The sequence below is a fragment of the Folsomia candida genome, unplaced genomic scaffold (assembly GCF_002217175.1).
Source record: "Folsomia candida strain VU population unplaced genomic scaffold, ASM221717v1 Fcan01_Sc015, whole genome shotgun sequence".
Classification (NCBI taxonomy): domain Eukaryota; kingdom Metazoa; phylum Arthropoda; class Collembola; order Entomobryomorpha; family Isotomidae; genus Folsomia; species Folsomia candida.
In genome coordinates, this window is record NW_019091207.1 from 2,575,821 (window position 1) to 2,600,790 (window position 24,970).

General features: G+C 32.2%; 1 protein-coding gene across 1 annotated transcript; it reads right to left on the bottom strand.

Moving 5' to 3' along the window:
• Positions 1-1,519: 1,519 nt before the first annotated feature.
• Positions 1,520-23,769, bottom strand: LOC110856162 (multidrug resistance-associated protein 4). Its single transcript, XM_022104616.2, has 31 exons — positions 23,251-23,769; positions 20,746-20,877; positions 20,370-20,512; positions 20,233-20,288; positions 19,862-19,912; positions 19,626-19,797; positions 18,300-18,408; positions 17,227-17,274; positions 16,970-17,103; positions 16,517-16,632; positions 16,162-16,280; positions 15,801-15,894; positions 15,024-15,244; positions 12,814-13,063; positions 12,132-12,257; positions 11,252-11,448; positions 10,230-10,577; positions 7,939-8,153; positions 7,143-7,249; positions 6,765-6,808; positions 6,613-6,698; positions 5,853-5,932; positions 5,701-5,791; positions 5,409-5,546; positions 3,926-4,155; positions 3,376-3,513; positions 3,276-3,298; positions 3,042-3,113; positions 2,697-2,754; positions 2,524-2,634; positions 1,520-1,694 (listed from the first exon to the last, which is right to left on the bottom strand). The coding sequence occupies exons 1-31, from the start codon at positions 23,433-23,435 to the stop codon at positions 1,572-1,574; spliced, it is 4,017 nt and encodes a 1,338-aa protein (XP_021960308.2). The 5' UTR covers positions 23,436-23,769; the 3' UTR covers positions 1,520-1,571.
• Positions 23,770-24,970: the final 1,201 nt, after the last annotated feature.

Below are 24,970 nucleotides of genomic sequence, written 5' to 3' on the forward strand. Positions count from 1 at the left end.
CACGAACTGCCCGTCCTGCTGACCAGTTTCATTTTGTAAGCCGTTTCTTTATTCGTGATCCTTGTTGTTCCTCGTGTTTCACGACAATATCAATTAGTTGGGCATTAAATATTCGGTTTATTAGGATTAAAATGTGTCATTTCACTTTCTCCGCTTTCTCTGCATATGTACGACCGGCGATAGAAGAAAGTCGATTAAAGTCGGGTTTATTTATTTCGCTGAAATGAAGTACGTAGGCCATAAAAAATTACTCTTTTTTCAATTATCTACACTCTTAGAAATAGGGTTACGATTATAACCAAAAAGTAACCGTATGTGGCTCTATCGCCGTGGTTATAAATTTGTCATCGAGTGGTTACAATCGTTACCGGCTAATTATAAAGCTTCACAGACTTCGTATTAAATTGTCATCAGAGCTAATAAATTTATAACCACTTGGTGACAAATGCATAACCACTGCGGTAGACTCATATACGTTTACATTTTGGTAATAATCATAACCCTATATCTAAGAGTGTAGATTTTTAATAGTCTAGATTTATGTACGTATGTATGCACGTTGCAATAAATATCACGACCTGGTATTAATACTTTGGAAATTATTTCTCATAATTTCTGCTCTTATGATAATCCTGCATTTGCAAACTGACTGATTATATGAGACACTCATCATATTTTACATGTGTAGGATTTCCGTGGATTTTTCGCGAATTTCGACGACTCAGAAATGGCCAAGGCTAAAACTTAAAATGTTAATAAATAGGATATAATCTAATCCTATTCCTAATAAGTAAATTAAATTGCATTTTTTGCTAACTAATTGTTTGGTCGTTTCATTTGAGTTAAGCGTAAACCTTAATTTTATATAATGTCTTAATTTTACGCAATTAATGACTTATTATTCGAAATAAGCATTTACTAATTATGTCAAAGATCATCACCGTCGTCGTGACCATTGATGACTGCATCGTGACATCATCGACAGCGATACAAACACTCTTAGAAATCCCAGTATTGAAATCCTGACAAAATATCTTGGCAACTTTGCCAGGTTTGCAAAGAAACTAATTACTCTCCATCCATCCAGGATTGAACTTTTATAGAAATTGAGAATACTCAGAAGCTACGCCACTGTCGGTCTCAGATTCCCTCAAATAATACTAACGGGGAACTTGAGACTGGGCGTAGCGTAGTTTCTTCAATTTCTATAAAAGTTCAATCCTGCATGGATGGAGAGTAGAATCCTTTATTTTTTACGAAATATTCCACACAAAAAGGCTTATTTTTTGTAGTGAACTATTTTTCACAAATTCATCGTCGAGTGAATTATTATTTATTCTCGTATTTTAAGCTGATGTATTTTGATTTTTATTACGTCGTACACAACACCGATTTCTCAAACACTTGTGAAAAGTTGCGATTGCGAAGGAAGGTTTTTGAGTGAATACCCACATTGATTTTGTGCTTTTTTATTCAGAGTTTTTTTATTTTGAAGAATCCAGAGTCAAGAAAATTATAAATTGGCATTTTATAATTTTCATAAATTTATTAGGATACAGTGAGTAATTTATTTATTTTGTAACTTCTGCTTCATTTACTGCGTTTAAGAGCCTTTGACCACTTGCTAAAGAGATGGAATGACGTATCGCTGGTAAATTTTCTTGTCGGAATGAACCCCGTCTTCCGGAGTAAGTCTGGAAAATTGATACAAAATTTAAATACATTTCTTGACAAATTTGAAACCCCTAGAAAAAGACCGTCTTTAAAATAAGCTGGTAACAATATTTTCAAGAAATTTGGACAATCTCTACCAAATTGGTAACGATTTGCTACCGTACGGTAAAAGTAAATTTGCTAAGATCAATTTTTACTACGCCCTTGGAAATCTAGTATTAAAATAATACCAAGCGGTATTCATACACTGTAAAGCATCCGGTAGAGTCACATATGTTCGTACTAGTATTGTTGTATCGTATTGATTTTGTAATAATTCCTTACCGGATTGGCAATAGTTTGATTCTAAATGGTAAAGATTTCATTACCACCACATTACTACGCCGTAACGATCTAGGTGGTTAATTACCAATGCCGGTAGAGTCCGTCCGGTAATGTACTCCGTCCGGTAATGATTCGTAATGATTCAAAACGAGTTGCCTAAGAGTGCATATGACTGTACCAAATTACCAAAGTGGTATTGATAAGTAAGTAATACGGTGTAGTCATACCTCGGTATCAAAGTTTTACCATATTGATACTAAATTTTTGGCACGGGTATAATTATAATACCAAACGGTAGCAACTTTAATACCGAGAAATCAATACCTGCCTGATTTCTAACGGAGAATAATAATTATTAAATATGACTCATATTTAAAGCTGATATTATATGAGCTTTATGAAAATTATTTTTACCACTCTGTCACAAATATTTAGTTAACAACGAGGTAGTGAATATGTGACGATTTCTTTGTTACCAACTTATTTCAGAGATTAGCCTTGTTTCGGAAATTTTTTAAAACTTACTTCGGCGGCAACTTGTTTTAAAACCGCTGCACTTGCAGCTCCAGTATGGTTTACCATTGAACTTAAAATTCCGTGAGGATCATTTAACAAGATGTGGGGATGGTTATATTCCTAGAATTTTATGAAATTTCTAAAATATTTTGAAAATTCGATTCAACTCATTTTTTTATTACCATGAGGTATCCGTTGTCCAAAACTAAAATACGGTCACAGTCCATGACAGAGTTCAATCTGTAGGGAAATAATTATGGTTTAAAAAACTATAAAAAATTACTCACGTCAAAAACCTTCGCATAGCTTGCAAATTTTCGAAATTTTTTCCGACATTGCTGATTTATATAGAAATGTAGGTGGTAAAGCGTCGAGAAATTTGCCATATTTCGCAAAAATTTTGGCAGATTTGCTTAAATATTTGGGATGATTATTTCGCAAATATTTTTTTGCAAAATGAGTTGTGATGCGAAAAGAGTTGACGTGAGTATGCCAAATAAAAAATTGAGTTGAGCGTACAAATTTACCTGTGAGCAATAGTTATTATAGTACAGTCTGCAAATTTTGTTCGGATTGTTTGCTGGATGAAGTTATCAGTGCTAAATTGGAAACATTTTGATAAGCATAAATATTTCGGTTAAATCAATTTAATCATGATTGGCGTCAAACTAATACGAACCACGCTATTAATTTAATCGATAATGAAATGTTACCAAATTATTTGTGTAGAAGTACAAAAAAAATTTTAAATAAAGTTATACCGTGGATCCACATTCGCAGTTGCCTACAAACATTTACAATTATTATTAATTATAAGTTAATTGCATGGCAATAATTAATTACATTAGGAAAAATAATTACCTCGTCCATCACAATTATTTTGTTCTTTCTTAAAATGGCCCTAGCCAGGCAAACGAGCTGCCTCTGGCCCACGCTGAAGTTGCTCCCACCGTCCGAAACTTTAAAATCCAAGGCGGGAATATCATTTTTTAGTTCGACCTGAAACGAAATAAGTAACTTATTTACAAAATAGCTGATTCAAAATTTCGAAAATATGTATTTCGCCCTGCAAATTTGTAGTAATGACCTAATTCATGCATGTCTTTGTGAAATCCGTGAATTTTGTAAAATAATTCTACGAACGTTTCCAACATAAAAAGACGCCCTGGATCTGAGCAAGTTTACAAAAATTTTTGAGCTAATTTTCCCCAGAAATATTTGTAAAATTTCGTAAAAGTTTTACGTTTACGGAATTAAAGGATTTTACAAAGTTACCAAGACCTGCGTGAATTGATCTTGTATGAAAATTCAAATTTGCTACTTGACAAATTTGAGTTTTTTTTAAATAAATATTACCCGAAGACAAGAATTGGTACCAAATTTGTATTTATTTCAAAAATTATGTATCTACCTCTTCCAGAGATTCCCATAAATCTTGGTCCGGATATTGATCAAACGGATCCAAATTGGACCGCATTGATCCCGAGAACAGGACGGGATCTTGCGGAATTATGGAGACAGCCTGTCTCAAGTCGTGAAGACCGATGTCATTAACTCGAACGCCATCAATAAACATGTCGCCTCTGGGCTCCGTCATTCGGAACAGGCCATTAATTATGGAACTCTTCCCCGCTCCGGTGCCTAAAACATGTGCAAATACACTCTTAAAAAATATGTAAATAAAATTCAATAATTCAACCAGGGTTGGGTAACATTATAAAATCCGAAAAATCTGTAAACTTCCAAACTTTTACAACTATTTCTGAGGAAAATTAGCCCACAAATTTTATAAACTTACTCACAATGCGATGGTGTGAAGTGTAACCCTCCGATTTGGCTGAAATTTCGAAATTAGGTTGTCCAAGTCAATACAACCAACGTTTCTTCAGTGAGCTTGTGCGATAGTCAGAATTTGGCAAAATATTTGAGGTTAAAGTTGAAAAATGTGCAATTTGTAGCACGGGAAGGGAATGGAAGTTGAGTTAGCTTCCTCCGCCTGCTAAAAATCGCCCGTTTTTCGACTTTGACCTCAAATATTTTGCCAATTTCTGACCATCGCACAAACTGCCTGAAGAAACGTTGGTTGTATTGACATGGACCACATAATTTCGAAATTTCAACCAAATCGGAGGGTTACACTTCACACCATCGCATTGTCAGATCAAGGGCGTCTTTTTATTTTGCACAAATTTATAAAATTGTTTTGCAAAACATGCGGATTTTACAAAGTTACAAATGACTGCGTGAATTGCCTTAATGTTATTGTAATAGTTGCAACTCAAAATAAGTTGGTTACAAATATCGTCACCATGCGTGTAGCCACTAACACTATTACCACACTGGTACAGATTTTGTCACCCAATGTAAATCAAAATTTATAAAAAACTGCAATTTGACTTATTCATCTTAGAAATTGACTTATTAAAATGTAAATGACTGTCTCGAATTTCATGGAAATTATTGTTGCCTTTTTCTTTTTAATTTTGTGCATCAAATTTAAATTAAGAGAATCTAATCTGTATTTACTAATCATTACATTATATTTATCTTTAATAAAATTTATCTTCTATTTATTTGCGAACTTCCAAAATTTGCAGATACACCTATACTTGTTCAACATTTGTTTCGCATTGTATTATTTTAAAAATGGAGTTTAAGTCACGCATCCAACAAATTTACCATGCAATATTGTAACCAGATTGTTATGCACGCGAATTTTTTTGCAGGAAATAAATTTTGCTTGAAATAAATTTTGCTTGAAATAAATTTTGGATTTTGAGTACAAGAATTGGCACCAAGTTGGACTGCCAAATCTATTTGTTTTCATATCCGTTTTTCGAGTTACTGACAAGTATTTATACCAATTAATTACAACAAATTTGGATTAGACTTACGGCCTACGATGCCAATTTTTTCGCACGCCTTAATATCGAACGTGATCCCTTTGATGACACCTTTTTCTTCGTATGCCAAGTAATAATTGCGGAATTGTATCTCTCCATTTTTTGGCCAGTCTTTTGGTGGTTTCTTATCTGCAAAGTAAAAAATAAATAAAAAATTTTACGATTAAAAAAACAATGAAATCAATTTGAACGAATAGTAACAAATCTGAATTGCGTGGTAAAAATTATTGTTACCATTCGGTAGTAAAATCGTTATACCGATTTGACAACTAGAAATAATTACCTGGTTTTGACTCTAGTGGAGCTTCAGGATCCAATTTGGCATACTCAAGTGCACGTTCCACAGAAGTCATGAGATTTTCCGTTTCTGCCGACTATTAAAGGTAGACAAAGATAAGTCAAGGTCAAAGATAAGGTGAACTTTCGGTCGTTTACCTGTCTCATGCCCCATTGGAAAACACCCGTCAAATTTAACGCGGAAGAGATCGCTAAACCGACATCACTGCTTTTGTAGTCTAAAAAAATAATGTAATTTATTCAATTTAGATGTGAATTTTAATATCATTTTAAAAATTAGGAAATAAAAATTTAATTAGTGAGGCAATTCTCGTGGGCCTTTGTAACATTGTAAAATCCATAAATTCCGCAGACTTGCAAACTTTTACAAAATTTTGCACATATTTTCAAAAGGAAAATTATCTTACAAATTTTTATAAATGTGGTCAAATCAAAGGCGTGTTTTTATTAAAGTTTGTAAAATTGCTTATTTTACAAACCAATTTTACAAGGTATAACCCAACCAATTTTTGAATTGCTTCAATATAGATAATTGTAAATTAAAAAAAATTAAATTATGTTTTGTAATCCAATGCGCACATTAATTTTCATAAATTTTTTAAGGGATAAACACTTTATGGAAAAGAAAAGATTTTACAAATATCTGATTTAAAAATAAATCTGATTTAAATAAATCTGATTTAAAAATAAATCTGATTTAAATAAATCTGATTTTACAATTTTGTTTAACTTCAAGACCAAAGAAAAAAAACGGAGAAAATGTTAGTTAGATAAGTTTAAAAATTAGGTGACTCCAAAATCCTAGTGTCAGATTTAATTTTGTAAAAATTAATTATTTTGTAGTTTATTTGTAATTTCCTTATTTTTAAAAACTATAAATCGTTCTTTTTCTACGTACCTGTTAGAGACGCCAAAATAAGGAAACTTAACGTGACAATGGTCAAATATGCGACCGAGATCATTTCAAGCCAGACTCCAAACCAGCTTCAATCAAAAATTAAAATAACATTTTTCAAATTTGGAAAAATAATCATTAACTGAGAGACTTACCGATTAGCGGAAATAAAAATATACCACGACGAGGAATGAATATCCTGCAGGTGAAATAATATTTTAGTCAAGATTTAATGAGGCAGTTCACGAAGTTCTTTGAAAACTTTGCAAAAAGTTGCCAATTTTGGTGTCGTACGCCAACATTGAATTATTTAAGTTTAATTATGCTATAATCAATTAAATCAGGTCATATTTTGCATAGGAAAAATTAAGTAACTTTATACAAGTTTGTAAGTTAATTTTCCTTGAAAATATTTGTAAAAATTTTTAAGTCTACGGATTTTACAAAAGTTACCAAGGTTTGCGTGAATTGCCTCGATTAAATAAGTAAATTCCAAAGTTATAAAAATTTCAAAATATAGATTTTCAAATTACTTGATGTCCGTCAAACTGTTTTACTAGGATTGATTCCGCATTGGCAGATCGTATCGTGGTAGATCCAGAACTTGATGCCACGACGTGGGTAAAAATTGGACTTCGAGCTACGAAAGGAAATTTGTGATTATATATTGACCAAAAATTAGAGTAACGGTTTTCAAGTGTATTTTTGTAACTTTGTAAACTTGTAGAAAATTATATTTTATTGAGTGACCAATGTAGGTTTCCAACCTGACTTTCTGCTAAAATATTTTGAAAACTGAGTTTACAAAAATTCAAGTAAATTTCCGTTGTTATGAAATTGATTGAGTTAGGTGGTGCTTTTCAACACAGCAATTCACGAAGTTGTTTGTAACTTTGTAAAATCCATAAACTCATAAACATTTTGCAAATATTTCTAAGGAAAATTAGCTCACAAATTTTTGTAAGCTTTCTCAGATCCAGTCTTTTTACACATATATTTTGTAAAATTAATTTAAAAAATTTACAGATTTTACAAAGTTACCAATGGCTGCGTGAATGAATTTCCTTGCTATGAATTTACAAAAAATTTGTTAGCCGATTTACCCCACTAATATGAATAGTCTGAACGATTCCAAATTCCAAAGTACAAAAAATTACTAATTATGTTTAGGAAATTTTATCAAAAACTTAAAAATCCACAAGTTACATCTGAACAAAGTTTGAAAATAGGTTAATAGGTAATTGGCACACCTTGCAAATTTGGCATAAATCTCATTCATTAAAAATATTATTTTTTTAACATGTTACCAAAATCATATAATTTAGTTACTTAAAGCTTCAATCCGTTTGACGGCACGAGCCGTTTTTATGTAGTATTGTCTGATGACGAAGAGAATAATTAGCAGGGCGAAGGTGGGGATGGCCATGTAGTAATTCGAGCTAATAATCAACGCCACCATGGTCAACATGAGGAGGAAAATTGTAATCGCGTCAAACATCGCGTACGGAAGAAGTTCATCCATGGAGCCCAAGTCTTTGGTAAATCTGCCAAAATATTTAAATGATCAGAATTTGAATTATGATAAAATTTGCGTTACCAATTTGATAACTAATTTTGTAACTTGGTAGGAAAATATTGGCAATAAAATGTAACCCCATTAGTAACTAAACAAGCTGGCGGGTAACAAACCTCTAGCCATACTGATGCCAAATCAAATTTCTGCACATTATCCTAAGTTAGGATAATGTGCAGAAATTTGGATTCCTAACCGATTAAGTATGTAAACAGTAATAATAAATATGACTTTGACTGATAAAAGTTTCTGAAAGTTTGTAAAACAGAAAAAAAACTAAAATTATCCCAACACAAAAATAGAGTCCATGCAAAAAAATATAGTTGCTATGAAAATTTGAAGCAATTTCGTTCTGCAAACAGTTATTCCAGCTTACTTTTAATTTCAAATTGCAATGAGAACAATTTTAATAATCAGTTTGTGCGCTCTCTTTTTTGGGACAAATGTAATTCACACATTGAATTTGAAATCATTTATCAGAATTTCAAATGATTAGTCAAAATTTCAAATTTCAATGTCAAAATTATGTCAAACATAAACGCCGATTATTAATTTTCGGTTATTCATATAATAATAGCGAGTAATAAACAGATTCCGTCTTGGTTCTACTGTGTCCATATTTGTGCAATGCTCAGGTTATGAAAATAAATTTTGCACCAAATTTGGCCATAAATTGGTATTTTTGGCACGGCAATCCAGTATTAAACTAATACAAAGCGGCAGTCACTATTCATATATGACTCTACCAACTTGGTATTGACTAACGTGTGGTAATAACTCGGTATTAGCTTTACAAATTTTTTGCGCATCGGTATAATTTTAATGCCAAGCGGTAACAACTTTAGCACCGAGAAATCAATTCCTCCCTGACTATGCTAGATTTCTAACAGTGTGTGAAATTAGTTTACATGTCTGGTAAATATTACGTATGGACACTGTTAAAAATCTGGTAGAGTCACGTATCTACTCCGTACTGGTATTGATTTGGTGCTAACTTCTTACCAGATTGGTAGTAGTTTCTTTCTCAATGGTAAATTTTTCATTACCACCACATTACTAAACGATAATTCTCGTTATTAACGTGCCGGTAGAGTCATACATATGTACTCCGGTCAGTAATGATTTAATACCAGTTGTTTTCTAAGAGTTTACGACATGTATACAACTTCACTGTTAACAACAAAATTCCGTGTCTTCCCTCCCACAAGTCGGATTTGTTTGTACATAAGCTGGAGTTGTTGTTATTGATCATAAACGTTCGCGTCCAGCTACATACTCCGTCAAAATAAGAACGATGTACAATTACTCTGAATTACATGTCACATTTCTTTTCCCGATCCGACAGAGAGAAAGAAAGCCATGGATTTCGGGGAGACGTTTTCCTTGTCACGCGTCAAGAAAACTTCTCGCTGTTCTGTTTTCTCAGCAGGAAAGAAAGAAAGAAAAGCCTCAATCTTCCCTTCCAGTCTGAGAAATCAATGGGGGTATTCATTACGAGTGTGTCATTATCGTTAGCAAAAAAGGAAATTCAGGCAGTAATTGGTAACGTAAAATAGTAAATTTTGTAAAATAATTTTACAAACTTGTTCATACTAAAAAAGTTCTGAGTAAACTTACAAAAATTTGCAAAGTTAATTTTCCTTAGAAAAATTTGTAAGATTTTATAAAGTTTGTAAGTTTATAGAATTTACAAGGTTATTTACCAAGGCCTGTGTGGATTTCCTCTCGGTAAAAATTAGCCATTTGCAACTTTGTAAATTTTGTAAAATACTTGTGCAAACTTTTACAAAATAAAGGATCTGAGTGAATTTACAAAAATTTGTGAGCCAATTTTCCTCAGAAATAAAAGTTTGGAAATTAACGAAATTTACAGATTTTACTATGTTTCCAAGTGTGTGAACTGCCTCGCCTAAATTTGTCATTTTTTGCTAGGTATGCAAGCCTTATCTTTTTCCTTGGGTACATATTACATACATATTTTAGTTTTTAAACCAAATAATTTCTCCCATTTTACACCCACAAATTTCAAAAAATAAAATTTCCAAACCTGTTCATAATTCTTCCCGAGGGATTATCATCATAAAACTTGATCGGGGCTCGAACCATGCTTTTGAACATTTTGTCATGCACTCGAACACTGACTCGCATACAGAAGAGGAAGAAGGAAAGTGCTCTGGCCTTGGTGAGGAAGAAGATTCCCATGACGATGCCCGTGTACGAGTAGAGGTACACGTCCTCCCCCAAATACCCGTCGTCATCCGAGGGGATCCAGTCGTGGGCATTGGGTCGAATTAAATTTGGCGAAATGTTCGAAAATTGACTGAAATTAGTGGGCAAAACTGTAGTCGTGGCTCTCTGTCGGGCCCGAAATTCTCGTTCTTCTTCCGCTTTAGTCCTGTGAATTAAAGAAAAAAATTGAGGGAATTTGTACATGGAGCGAATTTTTGTAAGCGCTGGAAATGATGTTACGAATTTAAATTTTTATCCCGTTAAGAAATGGAACCACCTGAACGTGTATATTTGCCTGATCTATTCTGAATAAAAATATTTTCGACGTGAAACCCTTACCAATTCTTGTATTTTCTTAATTATTTTCAACTTTTAGAATTTGATAAATCTGCCAAAAATGGATATCAAGTTCTGAAAAGTCAAAGCACCATGGACTAAAAAAACTATAACTTAAAATACATCGAGTGCGATTTTAAGGCTACGTATGATGAAGAGGTGATATAGATTCTTAATCTCACTCTACCCCTATTAAATGTCTTTAAATGCAAATATGTAAAATACCAGATATTCATGAGTTTTGAGGTAAATACAACTTTTGATGTTTCAATGTAACGTTAATTTTTTGTGCGACAAACCTATCAAAAAACTGCTAATTCATTTACAAATTTTTCGCAGCAAACTTCCTCAACAATAAATTACAATTCTTATTTGAAGACATTAAGTAGGGGTAGAGTGAGACTAAAAATCTGTAAATCTATAGAATCGACATAAATTTGTAAGTTCATAAGGTTCAAGATTTTTGCGGGAAATCTTGTGTTTTTTTAATCAAATAAAAATTACCACATGGAGAGAAAGTAATCCGCCGCAGTAAAAGCGACTTGTGACGAGGCAAACGCGAAGATTACAAAGTACAAGAATAACGTGGCTTCTCCGGAACGAAAGTAGTCGAAATATGTCTTCCATGTTACGGAGCCTCCCGCCATTTTCTCCACTTGAGCTTCCGGCTTTCCTTTGTCTTTTTGTGCCTCTTTTGGAACCTGCAGAATCAGATTTTTCTTATTAGAATTAAAAATATTCAGTATAAATCTATTTAAATTAGTAATCAAATCATAGTTCAGTCACGTGACTGGTTTAAGGAGTTCCTCAGATTACACTCTTCTACAATATTTCGTTTCTACATTTCTTGCACTAATAATATATTTATTGTACTATATTTCCATTCAATAAATTGTTTGCTACATTTCTTGCACTGCAATGTAAGAAATGGAAGAAATTCAAGGTGCAAGAAATTGCAAGAACGTGCAAGAAATATGCGCAATCTATCTAAGCGCCGTATGAAGTATTTATAGCGGCAGGGCGTAGTTTCTTGTATTTCTTAAAGGTAGAAATACCTGCAAAAACTACTTTCTCCCCGTTATTTCATGCACGTGGTTACTTCCTCCCGAAACACTGGTTTTGTATGACTTAAACACCAGAAATTTATGATGTCTCCAAGCAAATTTGAATGCTAAGTGAAATCACAGATGGGATGAGCTCCTCAAAATAAGGTAAATGAACGAAATCCTTTCAAATAAAAAATAATGTTGAGAATTGCATATATATTTACATGAAAAAAAGAGCTCAAATATTTATGAAATGTTGGAATAATTCTAGTTATAGTCGTAACTTTATGACCCTTTAAATAATTTAGTTTTATGAATAATTTTCCAAAAACTCGAACCTCTTCCGGACTGGCGACTCCACTCTTGCTCACGGCGTCATCCACGCTATCACTGGTCATCAAACTGACGAAGTCTACTCCTCGGTCCGATAACTCTTGATAAGTTCCTTGTGCAAGAACTTTTCCCTGTGAAATAAATAAATCGTGATCTGAAGTTTGCCTCTATTTTCCCTTCGTTCATTTCATGCGTCAAAAAATACTTGAAGGAAATTGAGATTAAAATCGTTTGATATGAATTTCCAGTATAATTGTCGCCAAAAATAATGTAACTGCGAATTTCTGCGGAACAATGAAACTTTACCGAAGGCCACTGATAGTATCTGCAGAAGAATTATTTAATTGCAATTTTTGCATAAAAACGCCCACAAGCGTCGTCCTTTCGCTAAATTTATCTATTTCGTATATTTTCTTGTTCTTATCAAATTTGGGATGATGTACAGTTTACGAAGAATGAAAGACGAGTTATGCATAAATCTATCATCACTTTGTCTGACACATGTCACGATTTTGGAAAAATTCGTAATTTATTGGAGTGATTTTATTTTTGAAAATATTTTGTTGCTAAATTGGCTAAAAATCCGGTGGCAAAATTTCATGAAAAAGTTGTCGAAAACGATTTTCAAATATATTTGTGTCGAGATTGACGTGAGTTGGTCGAATTTTCATGAAAAAATGTGCTTACATCCTCCAACACGATGACGTGATCGGACAGCGGTAAATATTGCAATTGGTGAGTGCAAAGAATCCTCAAGTGTCCGGTTAAATGATCTCGGACACATTTTTCGAAAATGTGTCGGCTAACTTTTGAATCCACCGCGGACAAAGGATCATCTAGCAGGTAGATGTCCGCTTTTTGGTAGATCGCCCGGGCAAGACCGACTCGGGCTTTTTGGCCTCCGGATAAAGCTACCCCTCTCTCGCCGACAATTGTCCTGGAGTGAATTATTACACTGTTAGAAATCTGGTATAGTTAGCCAGGTATAGATTTCTTGGTATTAAATTTGCTACCGTTTGGTATTAAAATTATTCTGGTCCATAGAAATTTGCTACGGACGGATATGGCAAAACTTTAACACGGAGCTATTACTAATAGTAACAATAAATTCTCCAAAATTTCACACCTTTTCGTTAAAAATTTATAAAAATGTGGCAACAATTTTTGATAAATTGTGCTAAATTACATTTTGATAACTCTTGGTCATTTTGTATTATTAGTAAATTTATCTAAAAATTTCCTTCCAGCATAAAGTTTTTCATTTTTTTTTTTACTTAAATGGCGGAAAAATTTGGCATTTGTCTATCTTTGTGGATAAGTTCATTAAAACGTGGTGACAGGCTGTCACTAGTGGTCTCAACGGTGCGGTTCGGTTCGGTTCTTGGAAGAACCGGTTTAGAACCGAGAACCAGAATTGAAGAACCGAAACAGAACCGAACTTTTTTTAGTTGGAACCGAACCGGAACCGGACCAAACCGTGACCGAACCGGCGGTTCGGGTCAAACCGGTAGTGTTATTAATATGCAATAAACAACAAACAATGCTAATTGACGTGTTTCTGATGAAATTTCACATATAAGCCAATAACTTATCTGTATTTAAACAAGCAAATTCTAATACATGTCAACAGCAAAACCACTTATGTATATATATATTATTGAAGTTAGAAAACAATTCCAAGTTTGGGGTGCAACCAAGTCAAAATTTCATTTTGGAAACATTGGGGGTGTGACCAAGTAAAAATTTCATTTTGGAAACATTGGGGGTGTGACCAAGTAAAAATTTCATTTTGGAAACATTGGGGGTGTAACCAAGTCAAAATTTCATTTTGGAAACTTTGGGGTGTGACCAAGTAAAGATTTCATTTTAGAAACTTTTGGGGGTAAAAATTTCGTTTAGGAAACTTTGGGGGTGAAAATTTCATTTTGGAAACTTTGGAGGTGTCATCAAGTCAAAATTTGGTTTTGGAAACATTGGGGATGTAACCAGGTCAAAATTTCGTTTTGGAAACATTGGGGGTGTGACCAAATAAAAGTTTCATTTTGGGAACTTTGGGCGTGTCATCAAGTCAAAATTTGGTTTTGGAAACATTGGGGGTGTGACCAAGTCAAAGTTTCATTTCGGGAACTTTGGGGGTGTGGCCATGTCAAAGTTTCATTTTGGGAACTTTGGCAGTGCGGCCACGTCAAAATTTCATTTTGGAAACTATGTGTATTTCGGGAAATTCGTAAAACTTTTTCGAAAATATGATTAACTTCGCTAATGTATTTATGTATGAAGTTCGGTTCAACCCGAACCGGCCGGTTCGGTTCGGTTCTCAAAGACTTGGAACCGGAACCGAACCGGTAATAAAAGTTTCGGTTCGGTTCGGTTCTCCGTATAAACCGGAACCGAACCGAGCCATCGGTTCCGGTTCGGTTCTATGAGAACCGAGAACCGTTGAGACCACTAGCTGTCACTAACAGCTTTGAATCTCCAAGAAATTATTGTTACCATTCCGTTACAAATATTTACCTACGTGGTAGCCATGTAGTGAATTAGAATAGAACCTTTTTTCAATCTTCACCAGTCTAGCGAGTTATATCAAAAAATCAAGCTGAAAGTTATCATGAACAACCCCTATGAATCAAAATATTGGTGGCAAAGTTCAATCCTTGAACAAATTTGCTCTCGCTTTTTCCTCCACGGGTAGAAAACCAGGGTGGACATATGAACTTTGACCCCAAATATTTTTTAAAGGGGCTATTCAACAGAAAGATAAGTGCCACGTGCTTCCTAACTTTTCGCTTGATTTTTTGATAAAACTCTCTAGAAAATCCCGATGTAGCTTGAAAAGGGTTCCATTATTAGAGAAGCGGTGACGAGTTTGTTACCGATTTATAATCATATTTACATACTGATCACCGTGAGGTAATTGTTTAAAGTCGTCTTCCAACGCGCAGACGCGGACGACCTCGTTGTATCTCTGCTCCTCGAAGGATTGTCCGAATAAAATGTTTTGTTTCACGTTTCCCCCGAAAATCCAAGATTCTTGAGATGAATATGCCGTTCGGCCGTAAATATTGCAATTTCCCGCCGTAATGGGAAGCTCAGCAAGTAACGTGTGCAGCAATGTAGTCTGAAATTATGTGTGTAATAATTTGTAGGATTATTAATTTTAGAAAAAATTTTGTAAAATTTTGTAAAATTTTAGAAAATTATTTTAGAAATAAAATCTATTTTGAAAATTTTTACTGTAAAAACTTTACATGATGAGTTTCTCTAATTTTTGGAAGGGTTCATTTAAATTTCTGTAAAATTTTGTAAGCTTGTAGTAAGCTTTACAAGCCTAAAACTGTTTTTCCAAAATGTAATTCAGCTTCGGAAATATTTTGCAGATAGTTCGAAATAGGAGAATCAGATGTTTCAAAAATTTTGTGAATTTTGTAAAAACTGTTTCGAATTGAAATTAGATTTTGAAAATTTTCACATGAGTTTCTCTGATATTTTAAGTTTTCGTTTAATTAATATATTTTTGTAAACTTTACAAACCTAAAACAGGTTTTTTGTAACATGTATCCAATTATGCAAATGTTTACAGATACTTTGAGAGTTATGTAAAAGATGTATTTTAAATTTGACCAGTTTGTAAAATAAGTTTTGTAAATTTTACGAAAAATAGCTTGAATGATTACCTTTCCACAACCCACTTGTCCAACAACCATGACTAATTTGTCTCCCTTGAAATTGAAATTAATTTGACTCAAGTTCAATTTTTCACCAGTCCAACTAATTAAAAAATCCGATTTACTTAGGCTTCGATATGTTACGAAGTTTACACAAGAATTCTTCTAATCAAGCAGTGCTTGGTAACTTTGTAAAATCGGTAAATTTTGTAAAGAAATTTTACACATTTTTACAAAAAAAAAAAGATCTCAGTAAACTTACACAAATTTGTAAGCTACTTTTCCTCAGAAATATTTGTAAAATTGTGTAAAAGTTTGTGAGTTTACGTATTTTACAAAGTTACCAAAGGTTGCCTCAATATTTATTTACCTTGCATCTACATTTTCCATTTTGATGGAAGCCTCATTAATCTCACCGGTTTTTTCGGGAAGAACAATTTTGATGTGTTCGTTTTCATTAGACTTTTGTTCTTCCAATAGTAAAAATCCCTGGGAATTTTATTTAAAAGTAAAGAAAAATAGAATACGAAATTCACACTAAAGTAGTAAACTTTGTAAACTTAATAAATTTTGTTAAATTACAAAGTTTCTATAATTTGAAGATGATTACGTGAAACCTTGTACTTCTTATATTTTGTTCACAAAATTGTAATAATTTGGTAACTTTTAAACGATTTATACAATTACAAAGTTCGACGTGAATTTCTTTAAATTGAAAATTTCACCTCAATCCTGTCAATCGACACGAACAATTCGGATATGGCGGCCAACGCTGTCGGAAAATAGCTGATCATAACTTGTCGAATCGTGTTGAAAATTGTGAGACAGAAAAATACGACGTCTAAACAAATTAAATATCAATTATTAGCTTAATTATGCAAATTCTTAAATTAGAATGAGGCAATTCACGTAATCATTAATTAATTAATTAATTAATTAATTAATAATTCATTATCATACTTCTTGTAAAATATTTTTACAAACTTTTAAAAAATAAAAATACGCCCTTGACCTGAATAAGTTTTCAAAAATTGGTAAACTAATTTTCCTTCGAAATATTTGTAAAATTTTGTAAAAGTTTATAAGTTTACAAAACCTACTGATTTACAATGTTGTAATTACTGCGTAAACTGCCTTTATGCAAAATTGCGAATTACAGATATATTGCAAAAATTAACCTGCTCGGAGCGGATTTCCATCCAGAATGTGGGCAAGGAAGACAAAATAAGTCACCATTCTGGCCGATGAGATGTACAAAGAGAGATAAGTTGCTCGAAGGAGAGACGCTTTTCTTAACACTTGCACTTCGGATCTGTAAATTGTTTGTATTTACATCAGTTATCAGTAATTAATTAATTAATTAACTATTTAATTAATTATTATTCAATTAATTAAATTAATTAGTATAATCAATTATTATAAAATGTTTACTTACTTTCTGACCCGGTTAATCATTGCGGCAAACGGTTTTTCCCACGCGTACCTGAAATGTGAAACATTATTTTAGCTTACAATGCAAGTCTTTTACGTGTACAACTCAGATCTGGTTGGGACCAATTTTATTTTGTTTACCACAAAAAATAAGCATACCCGTATTTTTTCATTTTTCATAATGCGCTAATTTGAGCGCGGGGCGCGAATTTTAAAACATTTTTCAGCCAAAACCTCGGTTTTTAAAAATTCTGTAACTTTTGGAATTTTAGCCCGAATCCAAAAATTCGAAAACATGTCTCTTCAGAATGACTTACCTGACTTATGAAAAATCCCATTGTCTCGAAATTTGATTTTCAAAATTTTTTGCCAGCTTTTGAAATTCATTAAAATTATAAACTCTTTCAAATTTTTAAATTTTCAAAACATTATGCATGTAGATTTTTCATAAGTCAAGTAAGTCATTCTGAAGACAAATGTTTTCGAATTTTTGGATTCGCGCTAAAATTGGAAAAGTTACAGAATTTTAAAAAACCGAGGTTTTGGCTGAAAAATGTTTTAAAATTCGCGCCCCGCGCTCAAATTAGCGCATTATGAAAAATGAAAAAATACGGGCATGCTTATTTTTTGTGGTGAAGAAAATAAAATTGGTCTCGACCAGATCTGAGTTGTACACGTAAAAGACTTGCATTGTTAGCATAAATTTTTGTAAACTGTGTGATATTTGTACTTTACAAAAATTTGTTTTTACGAAATTAACGAATTTGTTTAAAAGTATGGGTTACAAATTAAGATGTTTTTTACAACTCCGTATGCAATTCACTTGAACGTGTTTGACTATGTAAATTGTGTAAAATTGGAAGTTTCCAAAAATTATATCGTTACATATTTGTCAGACTTGAACATCAGTTACGATTATTTTGCACAGTTGGGTTTATAATAAATGGCTTTCAGATTTTTCGGTCATGCTTTCATTATCAAGCAATCAATCAATTTAATCATGTTTTTACTAAAATTTTATATCTTAATTTATCGTAAATTCTCTACTTATTTATCTGTTGAAAGTTTTTTGCTTACATTTTGATAACTCTCATCGCAATAATGATTTCACTCATGATCCTGCCACGCTCATCCGTTCTGCGCGCGATGTGGAACCGATATCCGGTAAACATTCGTCCGATCGCGTCTGTAAAATAATTTTGTTCATGGGCAAATAGAAAATTTTCAATTCAAGTAGTAAAAGTTTGTAGGTTTTCAGAATTTACGAGTTTTACAAGGTTACCAAGGCCTGCATAAATTACCTCAATAATTATTTTATTACAAAATTTACCCAGATTTTATTGACTTTAATTTACTAGAAAATTTTCATACATTTTTCCATAAATTTTAGGGATGCCGTTAAAATTTTTGTATTTATTTTCACGAAAATCTTAAATTTTAAAACAAGTATCCCAATTAGATTAATTATCAAATTCAAAAAAATGTTTTCTAAAATTTAGAAAAGATTTTTTCGAATCTAAATTTATAATCTAAGTTTTCCAAGGACTGTCTGCATTGCCTCCTCAACGACACAATTTACCTATCTATGTGGCTTGGTAAAGTTATAAAATCGGTAAATTTTGTAAAATAAGTTTACAAGATAATAAGGTGCATAAATCTGTATAAATTTACAAAAAACTTGCCTAGCTGATTTTCCTCCAAAAATTTTTACAACATTTTAAGAGACGATGGTTTGCAAAATTATACATGAATATTTTATAACTTTATTTAGAACATTTCAAAGTTTATATTAGACCTGCTTTTCCTGTATAAATTGACAAATTTTGAATAAATAAAGCTTCGTACATTAACTAATTGGAAATATTAACGCAGGTGTTTGTAACTCTGTGGTCAAATTTAAAACGATATACGCTAAAAAAATGGATAATGGCACAGGCATCTAAACAAATTTTGACTGAAGCCGCCACTTCAAAAATATGTCGAGAGGCGTTTAATTTATGCTTTAGTATTTACCATCCAATTTTTCCAACGTCATGAGCTACAAACCATACAATTTTTGCCGCACATTGTAAAATACGATCTCTTTGTAATCTTGCAAAGTTTTATAATTGGGAGATTTTTGTAAGCGGATTTTTTTTTAAATTTTTAAGATATTACGAAAAACCGTGTAAACTAAATCCGTGGAATATTTACAACCCGGCACATAAATTCGTAAATTTTACAATACATTAAAGATTACGAGAAGAAATTGTTACTGGAATTACTTATATTAATAATGCCCTTTATTCTGTAAAAGTTTGTAAAAGGTTGTAAAATTATTTTGCAAAATTTACAGATTTTATAAAATTACAAATGAATGTGTTTTACTAAATTTGCTACTGTAAAGAAAATCGATTTACTTACATTCAATTGGGATCAACAAAATGACGAATCCAATCCCAGCGAATGCTGCAAATTCGACTTCTTGGTATAAAAAGTAGCCAAAAATTGCGATTTGAACGGGACCAATTAACAGGTACGGGATAAACATGAGATTTGTATCGAATCGGATGACATCATTGGAGAGAAGGTTGACCTAAAAATTTAGAATTTGAAAAATGAAAATTTCCGAAAAAACTTTTATTATTTAGAAATGTTACCATTTGACCAATCGTAGTTTTTCCTTGGGCTCGTTTACTTAATTTCAAAACCTGAAAAAATTGTAAACACTTGTTTTTAGGAATTATGAAAATAACAACAAGTTTGTAGCCTTATACAATTTTATGGAATATAATCATTCCTCGCAAACATGGAAATACTGTGACGACTTTTTAACATGATTTTCGCCTTGAAAATCTTCTAACCTAACCAAATTCTTGATTACGTATATTCTTAGCGAATTATTTAATTTTTTTAAATCCATTAATCAGAAAAATATTAGAGCTTTTCGTAAATATTTCTTACTAAATTGCATACATATTTCCACAATTTTTCATAAAATATGTCCGCTATTAAATATTTCCTCTCGTACCTTTCGATAAATCATGGAGCATGCTGCCACACGACACTTCATTCCCACGTGCTGATCTAAATTGTAAAATGATACGTTATTTTAGCTCATTTTGTAATTTGCATCGCTATAAAAATAATTGTTGTAATTTCCCATACTCGCAAACATGGTTGGATGGAGGAGTAGCGTGTGTAAAAGCGTGGTTACACAAACACCGGCTGCATAACTGTATTTTTCCCATTGTTCCGAACCATCCGAAAAGCTATTGATTAAAGCTTTGAGAAATAAGGGTTGCGCGATTCTGAAATGTATTCAAATTTAAAATTACCATTAACGCGAAAACTTTACAACTTTGCAAATTGCCTAAATTTTTACGAATTTTCAAAATATTCTAGGCAGTATAAAAAGCTTTCTTTAAAGCATAACATGGCGTGCCCTTATAAATTTTAGGAAACTAAGTTTTTAATTTTGAAAATTTTTTGATTTTTTTATCAAGTTTTCAAAGTTGGTGTGAGTAACGATTTACATACTTACCTGACCACCCACTCGTCCAACATTAAACCAAAAACTAGAAAGGCGTACAATTTCCAGAAACATGAAATTAATGCTCTGAAAAGTTTTGGCTTTTTCCCCGATTTTTTCTTCTCTAATTGTTTTTTCCATGCTCTGCAAAAAAAAATTTAAAAAATTTAATTACTTCAATTTTGCCATAATATAAAATTTGAACATTAAGATCCGACTGCATGCATCACTTCCTAATTCTGCATGTAGTAAATATTATTCGTTTCGTAAAAATGATTAAATCTCGATAAATCTGTGGATGTACTTTTTACATATACATATCCACCCACAGCCTATAAATTTTTGCATAATTTCTGCATAATTTTAAATCCGGTGTACATTTTATATTAGAAAATAATGGCGAAAAAAACTTTAAGATTATTAGAACTCGCTTAGCTCATTCATTAATTAATTTCCATTAAGGGGTGGTCCATAAATTATGTCACGCTGAAGATGGGGGGAGGGGTTCCAAGAATCCGTGACAAAGTGTGACATATGGGGAGGGGGGGTTCGGCCGATCCGTGACATCACGTTTTCCAGGCCTATCTTAATACAAACTTTAACTCAAATTTTAATTCGTATACTATCAGTGTTTCGCTTGGCAATAACCGGATTGGCCAGACCGCCGGTCAAAAGCGGCCAAAAGTGGCTTTTGACCACTTACCAAAAAAGGTGGCAAATGGTCAAAAGTGGCCAAAAGCGGTCAAAATGCAAAAATGGGGCATTCTGCGACAAGGAATAATGATAAGTTAATGATTTTACTAAGGACATTCAGGATTTCATCAGGATCTAGCAGAACAAGTTGTAGGCTCCTTATCGCTGTTTGATTGGATCTAAAATTTTAAAATTGGTTTTTATCTCTACAAATAAGCAATAAATTACAAATTGCATCATTAATAATTGACACAGGAATAGTTACGACTTGACCAATGAGCCATTAAAATATTCAAGTATCAAGCAAATGTATACATTACTTACTGTATTTGTCCAAGTTGAATTTATTAGATTAGTAATTATTACAGACTATTTTAATTACTTTGTAAGAACTATGGTTATTTTTTGTGCAAAGAATAAATAATACCGGCCGAGAGTCTGTTTAAACCCGCCGCGCAGACCATTAGCCAATAGAATACTTTTGACCACTTTTGACCATTTTCTACCATTTTGGCCACTTTCGACCACTTTTGACCACTGGCCAACAAAAAACGATTTTAGCCGGCAAAAGCGAAACACTGTATACTATGACAAAACTACAGTCTCGCAAATATTTAGAAATATCTATATGTCTAACCGAATATCAAATCTTTGATCCAAAGCATCCAAAGTTTCAACCAAGTTTTAGATTTTGAGATTTTCAATCAAGTTTCTAAATTTTGTTCAAACCTTCAAACAATTTGCAGAACATCCAATTGTTTGACAATAAAAAAATAAAACAAATCATGGTGCCATGAAGTTTGCATAATTTCAAAAAATCGTCACAATTAAAAAAAATTCAGCAATTAAAAAACATTACTAAATCTCCAAAGATTTGCAGAATTTAAAAAATTCGTCCGTAAGAACCCTATTTATCATAGTTTCAAAAATGTGTACCAATTGAAGACAACTGCATGATTCAAAAAATGTTCAATTAAAAAATGTATCGCAACATATGTATCTTGTTCTAGCTATTGGAAAAATTCAGATTTTCAGGCGTGACGTGACAAGAGGGGGGGAGGGGTCACGACGAGCGTGACAACGGCGTGACAACAGGGATGGGGGGTCCTAAAAAAGGGCTTTTTTGCGTGACATAATTTATGGATCTCCCCTAATTAAAAAGTCTAAATTCCTTATTCGCCATTATTTTCCATTGTCCAACTAAAATCTTAAAAATTCTTTTTGTACCGCCTTATTTTCAATTGTTCTAAATACTATTTATTAATACAATATATTTTCAATTTTATAGTCCAGCCGACATTAAAGGCAATAAATAAAGTAACAAATTTCGTCGGAAAAACCTTCTTAACTATTATGTTTTGAAAAGCTTTTCTAATATTATTCAAAACAGCGTCCAACTTTTACTAGTATATATTTCCTAAATATTTTGGAATACGTTTTTTTTATTTTGTATTCATCTTACAATTTCTACTTTTATTTTTTATGATTGGTATATATTAGGCTAATAAGAAGTTTAAGATTTAATTAACTTTAAAATTAATTAATTCATTAATTAATATAAATTAATTAAAAAATCTTAAAGTTCTTCCAATCATTTTCAATTATTAAACTGAATTTTTTAAAAATTTCATCAATGAATTTTATGAGATTATTTTTTAACAAAATGTCTTTTGAATATATAATCCAATTAAAACCCCAGTAAAAACTCGCCTGGTCAGAAGGAAAATATCTTCATAACGATTATATTTAGACTTTTCTAAGATTACTCTGAACAACATCCAAGTCTTACAAATTATAAATTTCCGAAATATTTTGTTTCCTTACATTTCCAATTGATCGCCCAATCGTTCAGATTCGTCTTCTTTTAAAGCGCTGTATAAATCGTCCATGGCCAAATCATTTTTTGCTCCTTTTCTAAAGAGTGGATTAATCCACCAAAAAAACAAGGTCGACAAAGGATTCGCATTTTCTCGGGGATTTTTTCGCAATTCTTTCTCTTTAAAATCCATAATTATTTAGTAAGTTTATACAATTTTGTAATTATCCTTTCAAATTTTATTTCATGCGATGTATGGATTTGATGATTATTGAAAACTTCACGAATCACGGGTGAGATATAATTTGTGAAATATATTTTTAAATAAATTCCCAATTAAATAAGTTTAATTAATTTAAATTCTTTAATTTTAAACTCAATTAATTTGAATAATTAATCAGACTTGTGCCAATATTGGTGTCATGTTGTCGGCAAAATGTGTAATGGGATGGACTGTGATTTTGGTCACAATGGAATTCAATCTTAAAAAATCAGTATCGATACTCAGATTAAATTGGACTCGATGTAACTGATTGAAGTTTAAGTATCTTATCAGTGCAGTGAGCAGTGGGACCACGACATTGCACAATTAAATAAAAAGCCGACTTTTCCTCGGTGACAATCAAATCGATATGAAATCAGATCATGTGAGTGATTCACGTCAAAAGTGGAAAATTCGGTAAATTTGTAGGGAACAAATGTATCAAGATATTGAACTGCCGTGTGAAAATTGCGGAGGAAAATTGGGCAATAAACTTATTAATGGCATCTCTTAATTATGTAAAAGTATATTTTTATAAAACTTTACACATAATTTATGAGCTACTTACTTTATAAATATTTACAAATAATTTAGCAAAATAATTTAGGCAATTGGTGCCATTGGTAACTTTGTAAATAAAATAAAATAATTTTACAAATAAAATAAAGAGACGCCCTTGATCTGAACAAGTTTACAAAATTTGTAAACTAATTTTGCTCAGAAATATTTCTATAATTTTGTAAAATATTGTAAATATACTAAATAAGTTTAGGGATTTTACAATGTTACCTGTGTGAATTGCCTCAACATTTATTTTGACATGAGCACCCCTACCCGATAGAATAAAAGTGGTGGATTTCCCTGTTGAAATATGGTAATCAGTGCTTTTAAATCACAGTATTGGTATGACACTGTAGATGCATCTGCTGTCCATTGTATGAGGGTATGAATAAATGTATTTTTTCCATTCTTTGTGTAAACCGTGTGTTATTTCTGTCTCGTTTGTGAGACACATTTTTTCACGGTTACACACACACACACACAAATCGGCATATGTGTGACACAGTTTGCATGGGTTTGTTGTATGGCACATATTATTACATAATTAATATTTAGTCTGACGGAGATGACATTGAAATATGGTCCAATTCACACTCAGATGTTTGCAAACTTTGTAAAGTTGGCTACGAATTAATTGTTGATTGTATATTTGATTCAAAATTTTATTTACCAAATAATAAATCTGTGTTACATTGCGTACCCAAACTGTATAAATTTTCTCAAAGCGGCGTCAAAGTTTTGATAATTAGGATGGATAATTCGGATTTCTGGTATGATGTAGATCATACTTTTTTGATGGAGATGACATTGAAATATGGTCCAATTCGCTCTCGGATGTTTGCAAAACTTTGTAAAGTTAGTTATCAAGGTAATTATTGATTGGATATTTATAATTAACAATTAAC

Coding starts and splice junctions, on each gene's coding strand:
- LOC110856162 (XM_022104616.2), bottom strand. CDS start 23,435: ATGGATTTTAAAGAGAAAGAATTGCGAAAAAATCCCCGAGAAAATGCG. Junction 16,633..16,969: donor TGGAAATCCGCTCCGAGCAG/GTTAATTTTTGC, acceptor TAATTTGTTTAG/ACGTCGTATTTTTCTGTCTC. Junction 3,299..3,375: donor AAATAATTGTGATGGACGAG/GTAATTATTTTT, acceptor AAATGTTTGTAG/GCAACTGCGAATGTGGATCC.